An 18905-nucleotide genomic window follows, 5' to 3' on the forward strand; every position below is an offset into this window, starting at 1 on the left:
TAAACATTTTTGGGTGATGTTAGATAAAAAGAGATTGGACATCTGTCCAAGTGTTCTTCCTAATGAACCCTAAGAACCGATAAAAAATTATTTTAAATTATCGATTGGGTTTAATGGTTTTCTGTCTTTCTTATGCATCTAATTAGAGGTTATTATTTATCAGTCGATTTATTTTATTTATTGAAGACCAGAAACCGAGCGCGATCGATTGGGGCGGAGGTACATTAACGGAAAAGGTCCATATCTTTAAATAATACTTTTAAATTTATCGAGAACATATATCAATAAAAATAATAATGTTAACAGATAAATAAATTTAAAACAAAAATAATAATTTAAAAAAACATTAATGAAGTAAATAAAAAGGTAAATTAAAGAATCACACACAAAATAATAATAACGGAATAAAATAAAATGAATACAGAGATAGATAAAATAGGATAATTAGAGCAACTGTTTATTGGGTCGGTAGCCTAATGAGGAAAAACTATTCTGATGGCTGTAAGTAGTAAGTTTGAGTTATAATTGGGATGTAGAAGATGCGAGTTTACTCTGTTTAATTCTCCCTTTGCCCCAGTTTCACTGATGGTGTTTGTTTACAGTTTAAATTTGTTTTGTTTATTACTGGCCCATCAGGAAGACAAGGATTTTCGGGAAATCGGGCTCGTTCGACAAAGAAAGGTTTAAGGGACTTAGAATAATGGCAGGAATTCAGGGGATCAGTTGAAATTGAATAAAATTAAAAGTTAGCTGATAGATTAATAAAAACAATTGCGTAGGGGATTAGTTTGTCGGGTGTTATTCTTTTCGCTTGTAGTGGATCTGTTTTCTAAGCCCTAGTCCTTGTCCTCATGATTTCCCTGGCAACTCCATTCCCTTGCAATACCCAGAAAGCCCGAAAAAGATTCCTCTGACTACCGCCCTTTACTCCATTCCATATTTACCCCGTTCCTCCTTTGCCGGCCAGTGAGTACAACAGAATTTACAATATAGGGGTAGACGAGAATGAAATTGAGCCTTCCTACTAACCAGACTCGGGCACCGACGAGGACGACATAACTGGAGCCGACACACAAGGGTGTCAGCATGATTCCACGGATTTTACACCCACCTCCCATATAAGTCTCAGCCGTCACAGTTGGACGTCTGAGCTGTCTAATCCAGGTCGCGGAACTGACCATAGACGTCGATCGAACCCCAGATGGGCGTCTACAGCGTTGGAACCGAAGATCTTTTCGACATCAGCAGCGAGATGGAGGAAGAAGAGACTATGGAAGGGCACGAGTCAGTTTCTACCTCCATGCCCAATTCACAGCTCGCCGGATAGTTGAAAGACGTCAACTTCCGGTTCGTCCTCGACTTTCTCAATTCGTCCAACAGGGATCAAATCCTGTACGCCTCCAAGATTTTGAATGCCTCCCGAAACAATCCTGTCGGTGGATTTACGCACCAGCACCGAGATGCTGTCGTCAGAGGGCCCCGCCATCCATCAAAGGGAGTCGAAGAAAACAGCTTCCTCCCCAATCCCAAAGTAGTTCACTACAGTCAAGCCAAAACAGAAGTGGCTCCGGCTCCTTTGTTCCTCCAAGCATGAAGAAGAATTCCTTTCATGCCGAAATCCAGGATTTCGCTCAAACGAAGTGACCCAGAGGGACCACCACAGACGGCCCTGTCCAGACCCATCTCTCGCCTATACCCCCTGGTCCGTTGGGCCCATGGAGATAGTCCACATCCACCGGAAGTGGGGGAAAGAGGATATATCAAAAAAAAGGAGGAGAGAGGGGGGACACTGGTTCCTAACCTGGAGATTGCTTGACGGCGGAGGACAAAAGGCTGATTGCTGAATCGGAGAGAACGGAAAAGGAGAGAAAGGAAGAAAGGAGGACGTTTCCCCGACGGGACCACCCCAGGGAAGGTAGTGAGGCTTCTTTTTCTTCGCTCGGCCCCCTATCTCCGAAGACATCCCCATTTAATATATCATTAAAAGGATGTAAAAAATAAACAATTAGTGTAAAGAAAATTTTTGTGTTCTGGCTAAGAATTTGAATCCCGAACTCAACCTTTCTCCCCAGCTCCTGAGAGCAAAAACCACTACAGCTACAATTAAATAGCAAAGAAGTTAATTTAAATAGTAAAATAATAAATTTATTTTGCAAAAAGGTGAATTTGATTCACATAAGGTGAACATGATGTGTCAAAATGTAAATTTGGTTTTCCAAAAGGGTGGATTTTTATTAACCAAAGGAAATTTAAAATGGAAAAAGCTAAAATTAAATTGGAAACAAGTTAATTTAATTATGAAATGAGTGAATTTAATTTACAAAAAGCTGAATTTGATTCACAGTAAGGTGAACATGATATGTCAAAATGTGAATTTGGTTTTCCAAAAGGGTGAATTTTATTAACCAAAGGAAATTTAAAATGAAAAAGCTAAAATTAAATTGGAAACAAGTTAATTTAATTATAAAATAAGTGAATTTAATTTATAAAATGGTGAATTTTATTCACAGTAAGGTGAACATGATGTGTCAAAATGTGAATTGGTTTTCCAAAAGGGTGAATTTTATTAACCAAAGGAAATTTAAAATGGAAAAAGCTAAAATCAAATTGGAAACAAGTTAATTTAATTATGAAATGAGTGAATTTAATTTACAAAATGGTGAATTTGATTCACAGTAAGGTGAACATGATGTGTCAAAATGTGAATTTGGTTTTCCAAAAGGGTGAATTTTATTAACCAAAGGAAATTTAAAATGAAAAAAGCTCAAATTAAATTGGAAACAAGTTAATTTAATTATAAAATGAGTGAATTTAATTTACAAAATGGTGAATTTTATTCACAGTAAGGTGAACATGATATGTCAAAATGTAAATTTGGTTTTCCAAAAGGGTGAATTTTATTAACCAAAGGAAATTTAAAATGGAAAAAGCTAAAATTAAATTGGAAACAAGTTAATTTAATTATAAAATGAGTGAATTTAATTTAAAAAATGGTGAATTTGATTCACAGTAAGGTGAACATGATATGTCAAAATGTGAATTTGGTTTTCCAAAAGGGTGAATTTTATTAACCAAAGGAAATTTAAAATGAAAAAAGCGAAAATTAAATTGGAAACAAGTTAATTTAATTATAAAATGAGTGAATTTAATTTACAAAATGGTAATTTGATTCACAGTAATGTGAACATGATGTGTCAAAATGTGAATTGGTTTTCCAAAAGGCTGAATTTGGTTTGCAAAAATATGAATTTTCTATACAAAATAGTTTATTCGGTTTGTAAAAGAATGAAATTGTTTTGTAAAATGGTGTTGAATTTGCAATAGGGTGAATTTTATTAAAGAAAGACTTCTTGTAAAATGTAAAATTTGAATATTAATTGCAAAAGAGTAAAATTGATTTGCAAATGGGTTTAATCAATGTCAAAATAGGGAATTTAATTTGAAAAACATATATTGTTTATTTTGTATTTTCTGTCTGGCAAAATAGTCCTTTAAATATTTAAATTGCAGGCTCCAAAGTGTAAGAATTTTAATAATTTTTCTCATACAATAATAGAGATGCAATCAAGGACACCATTCTGTAAATTGTATAATAAAATCATGAAAAACATGTTTACTAACGGCTAGCATTAACATTAAAATACCATTGTTTGTGTCATAAAAAAGGCAATTTTATGAAATTTTATCAGAAGGAGACACCTTTTTTGTAAGAATAAAGAAATCTTTGTAAATGACTTTATGTTCTACTTAGTTCAAACATACTTGATATATTTTATCTATAGTATATTATAAATAAAAGAAAATAAAAAAATGAATGAAAATACCTTAATAAGAATTACTATTTTGTTCTAATTTAACATTTAAATTCTTTTCATGCATTCAATTATATTTATTTTGTTTAAACTCAATTTACGAACATTGATTCATTCATTTTTGCCCGGTTTTTCATGAAGGAAACCCGGTAGTGACGTTTTTAAGATGTAGAGATTGAAACTGGGTTTAACTCGTTCCCTGGTGTGCCAGTTCCCCGCTTTCGACCGACCTTCCCGAACCCCTTCTCCAATTTTCAAGACAGCCTTTACAAACTTGAGTCGGAAACTGAAGTTTTCCTCAAAGATGAATTTTCCTTTTAACCCACAAACTTTGCTTTTCCGACGTACAGTAGTAATTATTTCATGTTCCAAGTACCTTCCAAATAATAAGAGTCATCGTTTAACTATTCACTCTGGGAAAAGAAGATTTAACTTTTTCTTTTTTTTTTTAATTTTAATCTAGGTATATAAAGTGAATTTCCGACTTTAAAAAGAAAAAACTAACGCTTGAAAGGATAAGTTCGACTTTGTTATTCAGACGGCGTGGATTGATAATCAAATCAATTTCACGCTTCATCGACCATTTTATCGGGCAATTTTCCAAGTGGTGGTTTACTTATTTTTAATAAACATTTTCAAAGGAATTTACTTAATAGGATACGCTCTTTCTGATTGACAAGTACTATCGTTGAAATCGACAAATTTAAATTTGTTTATTGGCTTTTGCACAAAATAAACAAGTACAATATATTGTTCAGCGTAAAGTCAGAAATTTTTATTTTTCAATATAAATACTGCCAACCATTGCTAACAATTATCATAATTTAAAATACAAAAAGTTTTAAATATTTGGATTAAGAACGTATCAATCATAAAACCGAAAGCCACAGTTAACTCAACCCATAATTTTTACATTACCAAAATTGAAATATTTTTAATTAGTAAATAAATTTAAAATTATCCTACCTATACTCCTTATTGCTTTATCTTGGAATCTTATTTAACTAATCACTGCTTCAGAGCGGTGTGGCGATGATTAAGCTTATATTAGATCAATCCAAGCAGGTGTCTCACATGGGAGCACTCTTGGGCCTTTATTGTTTACCATTATACTGATTCAACATTTTCATTACCGAATTTTGACTCCTTACCAAGTTGTCAAAATCTACAAAATCCAAAAACAGTTTGAGCTTATTAGAGAGTGGTGCGAATGTGACAACTTCTGTTCATTTTCCTACAAAACCACCCTTATTATTATTTATTGTATAAAATAAATATAATCTTTTCCTTTTATCTTAATTATTTTTTGAGCTATAAAAATTGGAAATTTAGTTTAGAAAAATCTCTAAATAACACTTTCTTGTAATACAATTGGAATAGTCAAAAGTAAAAAATATTCACTATTTTTCGTGGTCCGCAGCTGGATTCGAACCCACGACCTTCAGCTTGATACGCGGCTACTCTACTACTTGAGCTATCGTGACTTCGATCCCCTCGGGCACTAACCCCCCATCTCAACCGCACCTTTTGAATTTTCGCTCCTTTTTGCCATTTTTCAAATATCGTGTAATCGGGTTGGATTCTCGACGACACATGAAATGGCCACGGAGAGCTTTAGTGAAGTATATTTCATTTTAAATCATTAAATTAACTAATTTCGTGGTCCGCTTGACCAATTAATATCATTCAATTAATATAGGTTTTAAGTTGAGATAAAAAAGTCAGTGTCACGAGCGGGATTCGAACCCACGACCTTCAGCTTGATACGCCGCTACTCTACCACTGAGCTATCGTGACTTCGATCCCTTCTGGCACTAACTTCCCCTATTAAAATCTTAATTAATTATCAAGCGGACCACGAAAAATATGAATTTAATTAATTAAAATGAAGTATACTTCACTAAAGATCTCCGGGGCCATTTCACTTGTCGCCGAGAATCAAATAGATTACACGACATTTGAAAAATGGCAAAAAGGAGGGAAAACTAAAAAAAGGTGGGGTTGAGATGGGAAGTTAGTGTCTGAGTGGATCAAAGTCACGATAGCTCAAGTGGTAGAGTAGCGGCGTATCAAGCCGAAGGTCGTGGGTTCGAATCTTTCTCGTGACACTGCCTTTTTTATCTCAACTTAAAACCTATATTAATTGATTAAAAAATATATTTTCATCTCAAAACTTACGATTTGGAAATCTAGATTTTTTGTACATTTGGAGGAGCAGCAAAATTTTTTTTCTAATTTCATTCTTATGTTATGCCCGGCATAATTTTAACATCCACAACGGAACAAAGAGCCTTCATACCGAAACAAATCTGCCAAAATTATTATTTTTTTATAAGAAAAAGCCGTTCGCTTTTGTAAATTGACCCAACCGAGAACCGCTTCCACAAAATTGAAAGTTAAGAAATTTATGCTACAAATGCCCGGTGGAGACCTCACGGAAAATTTATATCATAACTTTATTTGTAAGGCAAATATTAGATATTAAAATCGTTGAAACGTTGAAAACATCATAATTGAACGTATTCGAATCGATTCGATTGAAAACCCCGACACGATAACTCAATTATTATTTTAGTTTTCATGGGCATTCTTTTAATTTTAGTTTTTTTTATATAAATACCTTTTCTAAAAAGTTTTCACTTTTGGAATAATTTAATATAATTTTCTTGTCAAAAATATAAATATTTACTTGAATTGATAAAAATACTATTTTCAGTTTATCCATAAAAAAGAGCATTTTTTCCCACTGGTAAAAACCATTTAAAATATTTTTACGAGTTTTGACGAAGATAAAAACCTTTTATCGGAACCGTTATATTGACCTTATTTCCAGGCGGAAGTTTCATTTCCGTATTGTGTCTTTCTTCTATAGCCTTTAGTCTTTTAGTTTTATTATGATAAAGTAAAGCAGATTTTCTATAGAAATGGAAAAAACCTGAATCGACATGAACCGAGAAGTGATAACTCCATTTTCTCATAAACATAAGCGTAATTCTAAACCATTTTAACAGTTTAACAACCCAACCACGCAATTTAAATCGTCATCGACTACTATTAAAAGTTGCCCACTTTAGACGAGTTGCCCAAGTTTGAAAATTTGTCTTGGCCAATGACTTAAAAGAGTTTTTTCCCTCCGGGAGAGGAACGGATTAACACCGAAGAAAAATGTCAAACCCTTGTGACATCTCAGTTTTTCCCTTTTCTGATTAAGTTTTCTGTTAATGGAGTAGACTTCCTAAATCCTTGCGGGCGACTCGATCCAAATCGACCTCAATCTTTTAAATATCAGTAGCTTATTTCCCTACCTTAATTTTCTTTAAATTGTCCCTCTTTTTTCTTTCTCTTTTTATATTTTCGTTCCATTCTTAAATAAAAAGATTTTCTTTTTTTAACTCATCTTTTTAAAATGTAGAAAAACTATAAATTTCAAGACTATCACAAACATTAGTAGCGTTTGATTTAGAATGTTAATGATAATTTGTATACTAATTATATTATTAAGGTATAAAGTTGATTGCCTTTTCAAAACTGCATGTACATAGCCTAATATTTGTTAGGCTGATTTCGGAAAAAACCCTCCATTCACGCAAATAAATTACATTCACACATCACAAGCATACATGATATTCATTGACGTAATTTCGGAAATAATTCCTCCATTCACGCTAATAAATAAGATTCACATAGCCCTATAATTCACGATATTCGTTGGACTTATTTCGAGACAAAAATCTCCATTCGCGCTAATAAATTACATTCGCACTCTAATCGGTAAATAAGGTGCTCTATTGACGCAAATAAATTATATTTATACATTTATACAGATTTTCATTACTCAATATTACTTGGGATAATTTAAGAAGTAACGTTTCTATTTATGCTGATGAGTTATATTCAGATTTCTCCACAGTACACCTCGCGGTGTTATAGGAAGAAATCCCACCATTCGCGCTAATAAATGACATCCCCACTCCTGGCAAGCATCGCGAGTTAAGGATTACAATATAATATTCGTTGGCGTGATTTCGGAAAAACTCCTCCATTCACGCTAATAAATTACATTGACACAGCTCTGGATAACTCGATATTGTTTAGAGTAATTAGAGACCAATCCCCTCAAATCACATAGCCTCGTAATACAGGGTATTTTTGAATAACTGATTTTGGAAGAAACTCCTCCATTCACGCTAATAAATTAGATTCACACACCCCCATAGTACACGATATTCGTTGGACTTATATCGAAAGAAAAACCTCCATTCGCACAGTTCAAGAGTACACGATATTCGTTGGTGCGATTTCGGAAAACACTCCTGCATTCACGCTAATAAATTACATTGAGACAGCCGTGGAGAACTCGATATTCTTTGGAATAATTACAGATGGATACCCTCCAATCACATAGCCCCTTCGACACGATATTCGTTGGCGTGATTTAAGAAATAATTCCTCCATTCCCGCTAATAAATTACATTCGCACAGTTCAAGAGTACGAGATATTCGTTGGCGTAATTTCGGAAAACTCCTCCGTTCTCGCTAATAAATTATATTATTCGGAGATCGTGAAATAAATAATAAATTAGATTTGTACAGCCCTAAAGTATACAATATTCGTTGGACTGATTTTGGAAGAAAAACCTACATTCACTCTAATAAATAACATTCAAACTCTAATCGGTAGATAAGATGATCTATTCACGCTAATAAATTACATTCACTCAGTTCAAGAGTACACGATATTCGTTGACGTGATTTCGGAAGAAACCCCTCCATTCATGCTAATAATTACATTCACATATCACAAACGTGCATGATATTCGTTGGCGTGATTTCTGAAATAATTCCTCCATTCACACTAAAAAATTACATGGACACAGCTCTGGATAGCTGGATATTCTTTGGAGTAATTATAGAAGAATCCTCTCAAATCACATAGCCCCTTAATAAACGGAATTTTTTCGATTGATTTCGGAAGAAACTCCTCTATTCCCGCAAATAGATTACATTCACACAGTTCAAGAGTACACGATTTTATTTGGCGTGATTTCGGCAAAAACTCCTGCATTCCCGCTATTAAATTTCTAATTAACTCACTGTCAACATGACACACAAGAATGACACATCTATACGCAAAACAAACACTTTGAGCCCTGAAGATGATCTCTAAATTATTAGCGTGAATGGATGAGTTTTTTCCGAAAGAAAATGTTTTTCTAAAACCTACATCACACCAGACCGCATCTCACGATCTCCGAACAATCATTGACTAACGGTCACTAAACACCACACACACACACACACACACACCACAAATAAATGACATTGACACAGCTCCGGATAACTCGATTTTCTTTGGAATAATTACCGACGAATCCCCTCCAATCACGTAGCCCTTTGGTACACGGTATTCTTTCGACTGATTTCAGAAGAAACCTCTATTTACAATAATAAATTAGATTATTGGGGACCGCGGTAGCCGAGTGGTTAGCATGAGAGACTCTCACGCAGCGGTCGTGGGTTCGATTCCCACCGTCGCCTCTGGCCCTTTTTTCCCCGATAAACCCCAATTGAACAACATATAAGAATTCGTCATGGCTAATATGCAAAAATCATAAGGCCAATAAAAAAAAAAAAAAATTAGATTATTCGGAGATCGTGAGAAATAAATAATAAATTAGATTTATACAGCCTTAAAGTACACGATATTCGTTAGGTTGAATTCGAAAGAAAAACCTCTATTCACTCTAATAAATTACATTCAAACTCTAATCGGTAAATAAGCTGCTTTATCCGCGCTAATAAATTATATTTATACAGGTCTTCATTACTCAATATTACTTGGGATAATTTAAGAAGTAACATTTCCATTCATGCTGACAAATTATATTCAAGTTTCTCCACATTGCACGGTATTCATCGCGGCGTTATAGGAAACAACCCCACCATTCGCGCTAATAAATAACATCCACATTCCCGGCAAGCATCGCGTAGTTACATCGCGGATTACAACATAATTTATTTTGCCTTTTCATAATACTCTTCAAATAAAATCGCATATTTATTAACGTACCCGAATAAATAATTTTTATTGTATACTAGACGAGTAAAGTTTAAAATTTTAAACTGTACAACGTTGATCCTTCTAAAATTAATCTTTGGAAAAAATCTCTCTCGTCGTTCGAGGGCAGGTACGGAAAAAATGTTTTAATGAAGGAAAAGGCTTATTCCTCAGATACAAGGAGAAAACTGACGTCAAACGACTCAAAGGAGTAAGCAAGAGCCCTTTTCCCAATAACCAGTTGTTTGATGTGGGTTTTCGACGTTCTGTCATGCCTCGTTATCAGAGCACGTCTTGATATGTCGACGTAGGCTTTTTTTTATAAAATTGCTCCAAAAGTATTAATAAACATACAATTTTTTGATGAATTGGTTATGTTTAAATTGAAAAATTACTAATTATTAAAAATAGTTTCGAAATCTTGATGAAAAGGTTATATTCTTTACAAGCTTGACGAATCGAGTGTTTCTTTCTTTCAAATCAACCTTACTCATGATTTTTCAACAACAACAAAAATAATGGCAGTTATTAATTATATCAAGATAAACAATTAATTTTTATTCTTTAGAAAATTATATTTAAGATTGATACTTGTACCTAATCTGAACGAATTAACTTGAAATAAAAAAAATTCTATTTTGTAACTAACGAGTTAATTCTAGGTTTTTTTTTCATTGAAAATATTTGTTAAACTATAGGTTAAATATTGTATAATTTTGATAGTCAGATTAATGATATTTTTTTTAGATTTGGCTGCGGTTGCTTGCCTTCTCCTCGTTCCTGCTTCTTGCCGGAAGAGCCGTGGATCCAAGTAAGTTGTCATTATCATTTCATCAATCACTTTTTTTTCCATGAGCCTCGCCCGACACCACGGGCCTTCAATGATCACGCGACCATTAATTATATTCCGACAATTTCAATCCTTATGAAGTTGCCGATAAAATATATGTCCAAAGACCCCTCTTTTCAAATCTGTGATTAATGTTCGGCAATATCCCCCTGGTTTTTACGAGGCAGATAAGAAAAAAAATGAATATGCAAGAATATTAAAATTTTAAATATATGTACAAGGCGTTATAAATACGTTTTTCCCCTTGGACGCTTTTTTTCTTATAAAAAATCAGCTTGGGGTCTTAAATAAGTAATTTTTTCTTACTGCATAAAATTTAAAAAAGTATATATTTCGAGTTCTTAAGAAGCAATTAAATATTCAATTTCTCGCATTATTCACTTTGCTGAATAATTTAAATAATGATGATTACGTCCTTAGTAACGTCTGTTTTTTAAAATAAATTAGATATTTTTTTAAATTTGTTTAGACCCAAAAAATGCAATATACTTTATTACATTAAAAATCACAATTTAAATCAGAGTTGGGAAAAAAATAAAATTCAAATAGAACTAAAACTAAATTACTTAGTTGAACCTGAAAGGTCAACTAAACCAATAGTTTGTAATCATAATTTCAAACTAAAAACTGTCAATTACTTTAGTTGAAAAATTTAGTTGCAACTACTTGGCAACTGTTAGGTTTTAGTTGAGAGTTTAGTTCAACTAATTTTTAGTCAATAATCCCCAAGTCTGACTTAAATATGCTATAAACATCTTTTTGTTTTCAGATAAAAAATGATGTACAAACATTTCCAAATATTCCAAGTTTCTCAGAGTGTAGGATGGAATCCCACCATTCACTCCAAACAATTAAATTGACTATGCTTCATTCTCATTGTTCTAGAGCATTCGATATTCTTCGAAACGGTATAGGAAGAAAGCTCTGCATTCCCGCTAATAAATAAATTACATTCATACAACCTCAGAGTATTCACCCAGTCTTGGAGTTCTCGATATTCCTCGAGATGATAAAGGAAGAAACTTTTCTATTCACGCTAATGAATTACATTCCCTCACTAGGCTTCATTATCATTGTCCTAGAGCACTCGAAATTCTTTGAAACAGTAGAGGAAGAAAGCTCTGCATTCGCGCTAATAAATAAATTACATTCATACAACCTCAGAGTAATCGATAATCTTTGAGATAAAAGGGAAATAATCCTTTCAATGTGAGCTATTAAATTTCATTCGCCCAACCCTGGAGTTCTCGATATTCCTCGAGATGATAAAGGAAGAAACCTTTCTATTCACGCTAATAAATTAAATTCACCAACTAGGCTTTATTTACATCCCATAATACTTGATATTCCTTAGGGTTATTGGGGGAAAAACTCCTACATTTACGCTAATAAATTACGTTCACACACCACACTAAAGTCACAAACCCAGAATATTGTATACACTTTAGAGTGTTAGAGGAAGAAAATCCTTCTTTCACGCTAATAAATTACATTCACACAGCTCAGAATTCTTGATAATCTTCGGGACGATAGAGTAAAAAACTTCTACGTCAAGGCTAATAAATTTGTTTTTATCGTAGAACATAAGATTCAGAATTTATATCATCTTCCGTCACTCAGATTCACTACTGAAGATGGCAAAATGCTAAAACCCTTTTGACATACCAACCCAGCAAGAATATTCAGACCAAAATGATGAGTACTCCTTCATTCACGCTAATAAATAATATTCACATACTAGACTTTATTCATACTGCCCGAGAACTTAATTTTCATTAGGGGTGTTAGAAGAAGGAACTCCTCCTATCACGCTAATAAATTATGTGCATTCAACATGCTGTAGTGTACGCGTTAATCCTCATCTTATAAGGAAAACTACTTTCACGCTAATAAATTATATTCGCCTACTATGCTTCATTTATATTCTCCCGGAATACTTTATATTTCTTAGGTTATTGCGGAAAAACTCCTACCTTTACGCTAATCACACAGCACCAAAGTTTAAAGAGGAATAGATATTTCTATTCACGCTAATAAATTACATTCACATACCACACTAAATTATGGTACTCCTTCATTCACGCTAATAAATAACATTCACATACTAGACTTTATCCATACTACCCCAGAACTTAATTTTCATTAGGAGTGTTAGAGGAAGGAACTCTTCCAATCACGCTAATAAATTATATACATTCACCATGCCGTAGTGGACTCGTTAATCCTCGTTATAAGGAAAACTACTTTCACGATAATAAATTACATTCAACTGCCCAGAATTCTCGATAGTCTTCGGGACGATATAGGAAGAGACTTCTACGCTAAGGCTTATAACAAACAAGCCACGATAATAGGGAATACGAGGCGAGCTTTTTGAAGAGCGCGGGAAGGATACTCTGAGAGAGGGGATAAGTAAGGAAGGTTTGGTAGTTTTTTTTTGAGTGGAGGGAAATTTTGGTTTTTTGATCGGCTTGCACGTGGCGACTGTAATCGAAGAAAAGAAAAAAAGGCATCTTGAAGAAGATGAAAACACCTTGAAGATTAAAGAAAAGGAAAACATCTTGAAGAAGGGACTGAGTTCAAGAAAGAAAATTTAAGCTAAGAACTTTCAAGTTCTTTTATTGATTTTTTATAATTTCGTTTTTTCCTGTTTGTTTATTTCCAATAAAACATTTCTGTTATAAACCCATTTTAATTACCAAATTCCTTGTTTGAGAAAGATCCATTACAGGCTAATAAATTCGGTTTTATCGTAGGCAATAAGATTCCGACTTTATATCATCTTCCGTCACTCAGATTCACTACTGAAGATGGCAAAATGCCGAAAACCATTTGACAAACCAACCCAGCAAGAATATTCAGACCAACATGATGGTACCCCTTCATTCACGCTAATAAATAACATTCACATACTAGACTTTATTCATACTGCCCCAGAACTTGATATTCATTAGGGTGTTAAAGGAAGAAACTCCTCCAATCACGCTAATAAATTATGTACATTCACTATGCCGTAGTGTACGCGTTAATCCTCATCTTATAAGGTAATATACTTTCACGCTAATAAATTATATTCGCCTACTATGCTTCATTTACATTCTTCCGGAATACTTGATATTTCTTAGGTTATTGCGGAAAAACTCCTACCTTTACGCTAATCACACAGCACCAAAGTTAAAGAGGAATAAATATTTCTATTCACGCTAATAAATTACGTTCACATACCACACTAAATTATGGTACTCCTTCATTCACGCTAATAAATAACATTCACATACTAGACTTTATTCATACTGCCCCAGAACTTAATTTTCATTAGGGTGTTAGAGGAAGAAACTCCTCCTATCACGCTAATAAATTATGTACATTCACCATGCCGTAGTGTACTCATTAATCCTCGTTATAAGAAAAACTACTTTCACGCTAATAAATTACATTCAACTGCCCGGAATTCTCGATAGTCTTCGGGACGATGTAGGAAGAAACTTCTACGGTAAGGCTAATAAATTCGTTTTTATCGTAGGCAATAAGATTCCGACTTTTTATCATCTTCCGTCACTCAGATTCACTACTGAAGATGGCAAAATACTGAAACCCCTTTGGCAAACCAACCCAGCAAGAATATTCAGACCAAAATGATGGTACTCTTTCATTCACGCTAATAAATAACATTCACATACTAGACTTTATTCATACTGCCCCAGAACTTAATTTTCATTAGGGGTGTTAAAAGAAGCAACTCCTCCTATCACGCTAATAAATTATGTACATTCACCACGCCGTAGTGTACTCGTTAATCCTCGTTATAAGGAAAACTACTTTCACGCTAATAAATTACATTCGCCCACTATGATTCATTTACATTCTCCCGGAATACTTTATATTTCTTAGGTTATTGCGGAAAAACTCCTACCTTTACGCTAATCACACAGCACCAAAGTTTAAAGAGGAATAGATATTTCTATTCACGCTAATAAATTACATTCACATACCACACTACATTATGGTTCTCCTTCATTCACGCTAATAAATAACATTCACATACTAGACTTTATTCATACTGCCCCAGAACTTAATTTTCATTAGGAGTGTTAGAGGAAGGAACTCCAATCACGATAATAAATTATGCACATTCACCATGCCGTAGTGTAGTCGTTAATCCACGTTATAAGGAAAACTACTTTCACGCTAATATATTGCATTCAACTGCCCGGAATTTTCGATAGTCTTCGGGACGATATAGGAAGAAACTTCTACGCTAAGGCTAATAAATTCGTTTTTATCGTAGACAATAAGATTCAGAATTTATATCATCTTCCGTCACTCTGATTCACTACTGAAGATGGCAAAATGCTGAAAGCCCTTTGGCAAACCAACCCAGCAAGAATATTCAGACCAAAATGATGGTACTCCTTCATTCACGCTAATAAATAACATTAACATACTAGACGTTATTCATACTGCCCCAGAACTTAATTTTCATTAGGGGTGTTAGAAGAAGGAACTCCTCCTATCACGCTAATAAATTATGTGCATTCAACATGCTGTAGTGTACACGTTAATCCTCGTGTTATAAGGAAATACACTTTCACGCTAATAAATTACTTTAACACAAGTGAACACGATATTTCTCGGGGTAATAATAAGGGAAGAAACCTCCTCCTCACGACAATAAATTACATTCAAACAGACACATAGAACTCGATCGTTCTCGGTATCGAACATTAAGCTTATTTATTCACGCTAATAAATTCGTTCCTATTGTAGGCAGTGAGATTCAGTATTTGTACGCATTACCTTCTGTCATAATATCGAAACATGTCATACTTACCAACACGGAGAATAATCATTCCAAAATCCCTATAGACAAAATAGTTTTGTTACCAAGAAGTCAACCCGCATAAAGCTCACAATAAATTCATTCGTCTTTAAATCAAGAAAGAAGTAGAACTTTTCAATTTTATTAAACAAATTATATTTTCATAACTGGAATGCATAAAATATTAAGCATTGAATAAAACAGTTCAAATATATAAAAAACTTAATAAAATCAGACGGAATTCTAATTAAAAAATTCTGATTATATAATTTTTAGATCAGATTTTGACAGTCTTTTTAAAAACGACACAAATGAAATTTATCTGATGACCTCAATATTCTTATTTCGTCTTATCTAGACTGAAACAAACAGGTTTCTCTCATCTTATAGCGATTATTTTTATTTCAAATTTATATTTGCGATTCTAAGACTGTCGGCCAAGATGAAGACAGCAACAGAGAAATTTGTATCTCGTGAATATTTCATAAGCGGTGTTTACGGGTGAAAAGTCGGTGGTGTCGACTGGTCGCTAAGTGGTCTATAAGACAAACATGCAAAAGGAGAGACAACTCGCAACAACTGGAAAAGTCGACGTTGTGTTGTGATGATAAACTTTTCATTGTTACACAAACCGGCTTTAGAAATCTGCCACCCTGACTAAGGAACAACAAAAAGACTTACCACACTTCGATAGACAAATTAGATTATTTAATTGTTCATTCTTTTATTTTAATCAGCTTTCAGATTTTCACTTGTTCTCTCGAATCGAGACAAAACCGACCTTTGTTTCTCGATGTAAACTCTAGTGAAACAACTTACTCATGACGCCACCCAGGCGCCATCAGCAGTGTTCAATTTTGTCATATTCATACAAAAACAGGGATAATTACTTTTTAATTAAATTTATAGATTTTCAATTATATTTTTGGCCAGCACGTGCTTGTAATTTTTTACAACCGATAGTACCATAATATATGATTATTTTCAATTTGATTTGCAAATATCAAATGAATGGCTGAAAGTGAATATTGTGGAAAATTTCATAATATGCAGATCAGAAGTTAAACATAGATCAGTTAAAAATCTACAAAAATATGAATCCTTGCCTGTCCCTACTTATGACCCTAACAACACTCCATATTTTCACTAATTCTTTGTTATTAGTTAGATCTATTTTTTATTTCCAAACCAATCGGAGGATTTCTGTAAAGGAATTCACATTTCGTTAAAATTGTGTTTTCCAATAAAAATAACTTCTATTTATCAATATATAATAACGTACTTTATCAGATTATCAGGTGGAATCCACGATTTCTTTCTCCCTACGTATAGACCTGATGTCAGGCCATACTTTTATAAATTCTTCGTAAATAATTTGATTAATTTTTTAACTCTAAAACGCGTTTAATATTTTTCAAATATCTTAGAATTTTTCCCGACAGATTCTAGGTCTTTACCAGCTCTTGATATGATTTTTATGCATGTTTTTAAAAATTTAACTTCAGTCCGTAATGCTACGTACACTGATAAAGGATAACTTCTTTCGGTGAATTGAATATTCCCGATTTTTAATTGTTAGATTTGAATTTTTTTTAAATCATAATTTGTGTTTATAAATTTATACTGTGATTCATCAACTCTTAAATATCAAAATAACCGGCCAAAAGTCGATTTGTGTTGAAGATTCCAAGAAATCTCGTCCAGAAATGAGTGTAAAATCGTTATTCCATTTGTATAGAGAATCTGCAGATTCGTACACTTTCCTGCTGCAGGAATTCACATTTCCTTAAAATATTTTGATTTTCCCAAGGAAGATATCTTTTATTGATTTACTAGATTGAAGTTGAACGTTCTTCAGATGATCATGATGAGAATACACCACTTACCTCTCCCTACTTATCTCCCTGAAGTACTAAGTTCAACTAGTTTGTCTTTAGATCATGCAATTTTTCAAAATATATACTTTTAACAACTCATTTTGAATATTACGAGATGATTAATCAGAATTGTATTTTGGTACTATTGTGTGTATCACAAGGTGGTGTTTAAAAATTCACAAAAAATATCATAAAACGGAATAAACGACATAAAAATATGAAATTACTTACGAAGCATCGATGAAAAAATGGCACGACTTTAGGGAATATAAAATACAAAGCGGTAGAGAAATAAAAAAGAAAGTAAAACAACACTTGGCTAAATCGAACAAATTATCGGAAATTAAGGACCATCTAAAAAAACAAAAATTATTTCAATTCAAATTTAAATACAACAGTATAACATAGTTTCAACAAAGGGAGAGGATAGAATTGTTTGAGAAATTTAACATTAAAAAATGTAAAATTGAACATGGTGATAAATGCATTAATAATATAAAAAATTTTGATCTACCTTCCATTTTAAATATGTACATAAATAATATTAAACGTCCAAATAATTAAATTAAATATTTTAATTGTTATTATTTTTATAATAATTTAATAAAAGGGGCGTCGGCGGCTGCAAGGTTTAGGCGTTGACACGGCGGTCATCACTGTAAGATGAAGGTCCCGGGTTCGAGTCCAGCGGCCCTGCATTCCGAACCTGACATATTTACAAATGTTTTTTTTTTTCAAAAACACCGGCACCCTGAGGGTTTATGTGACCTCTGCTGTTGCGAACCCTCGTAAAAAAAAACTCAAATGAATGAATAATTTTTTATGATAGATATATTAAAATTGATTTTATTACACTAGTGTAATCAATAGGCTAAACCAGCAATACTGTTAAACAATGCCAAAGTGTATAATCAATGCGCCGTGATTTCTTTTCTATCTTAAACTTTATCATTTCTGTACACAATCAAATCTAAAATTTAAAAATAATAAAAAATAATAAAAATAACCTAATTTGCATCAGTATGGCTGTTATAATTTTCATAGGATATCTTGTCGAAATGAGGCGCCAATAAAATGTCATGTTTTAATAATTATAAAAATTAAGAGATAAATAATATTAAACGCCCAAATAATTAAATTAATTATTTTAATTGTTATTATTTTTATAATAATTTAATAAAGGAGGCGTCGGTGGCCGCAAGGTTTAGGCGTTGACACGGCGATCATCACTGTAAGGTAAAGGTCCCGGGTTCGAATCCAGCGGCCCTGCATTCGAAACCGACATACTTACAAATGGGCTTTTTTTCAAAAACACCGGCACCCTGAGGGTTTATATGACCTCTGCTGTTGCGAACCCTCGTAAAAAAAAAAAATAAAATAAAATAAATAATAATAAGGTAACATTCTAATTTTCTATATTTTAACTTTAATCACTAATTTATAATTAATTTCTTATAGTATTTCCTATTATAATATTTATTTGTGTTAT

General features: G+C 33.1%; 1 protein-coding gene across 1 annotated transcript in view; it reads left to right on the plus strand.

Annotated features, from left to right (window-relative positions):
• Positions 1 to 18905, plus strand: part of LOC112126949 (cubilin-like) — a 292446-nt gene that overhangs the window by 136629 nt on the left and 136912 nt on the right. The window contains exon 5 of the mRNA XM_024227043.1: positions 10618 to 10681. Within this exon, the coding sequence (XP_024082811.1) occupies positions 10618 to 10681 (64 nt within the window). The remainder of the gene's footprint in view (positions 1 to 10617; positions 10682 to 18905) is intronic.

The sequence above is a fragment of the Cimex lectularius genome, unplaced genomic scaffold (genome assembly GCF_000648675.2).
Source record: "Cimex lectularius strain Harlan isolate CLEC.00 unplaced genomic scaffold, Clec_2.1 scaffold67, whole genome shotgun sequence".
NCBI lineage: Eukaryota > Metazoa > Arthropoda > Insecta > Hemiptera > Cimicidae > Cimex > Cimex lectularius.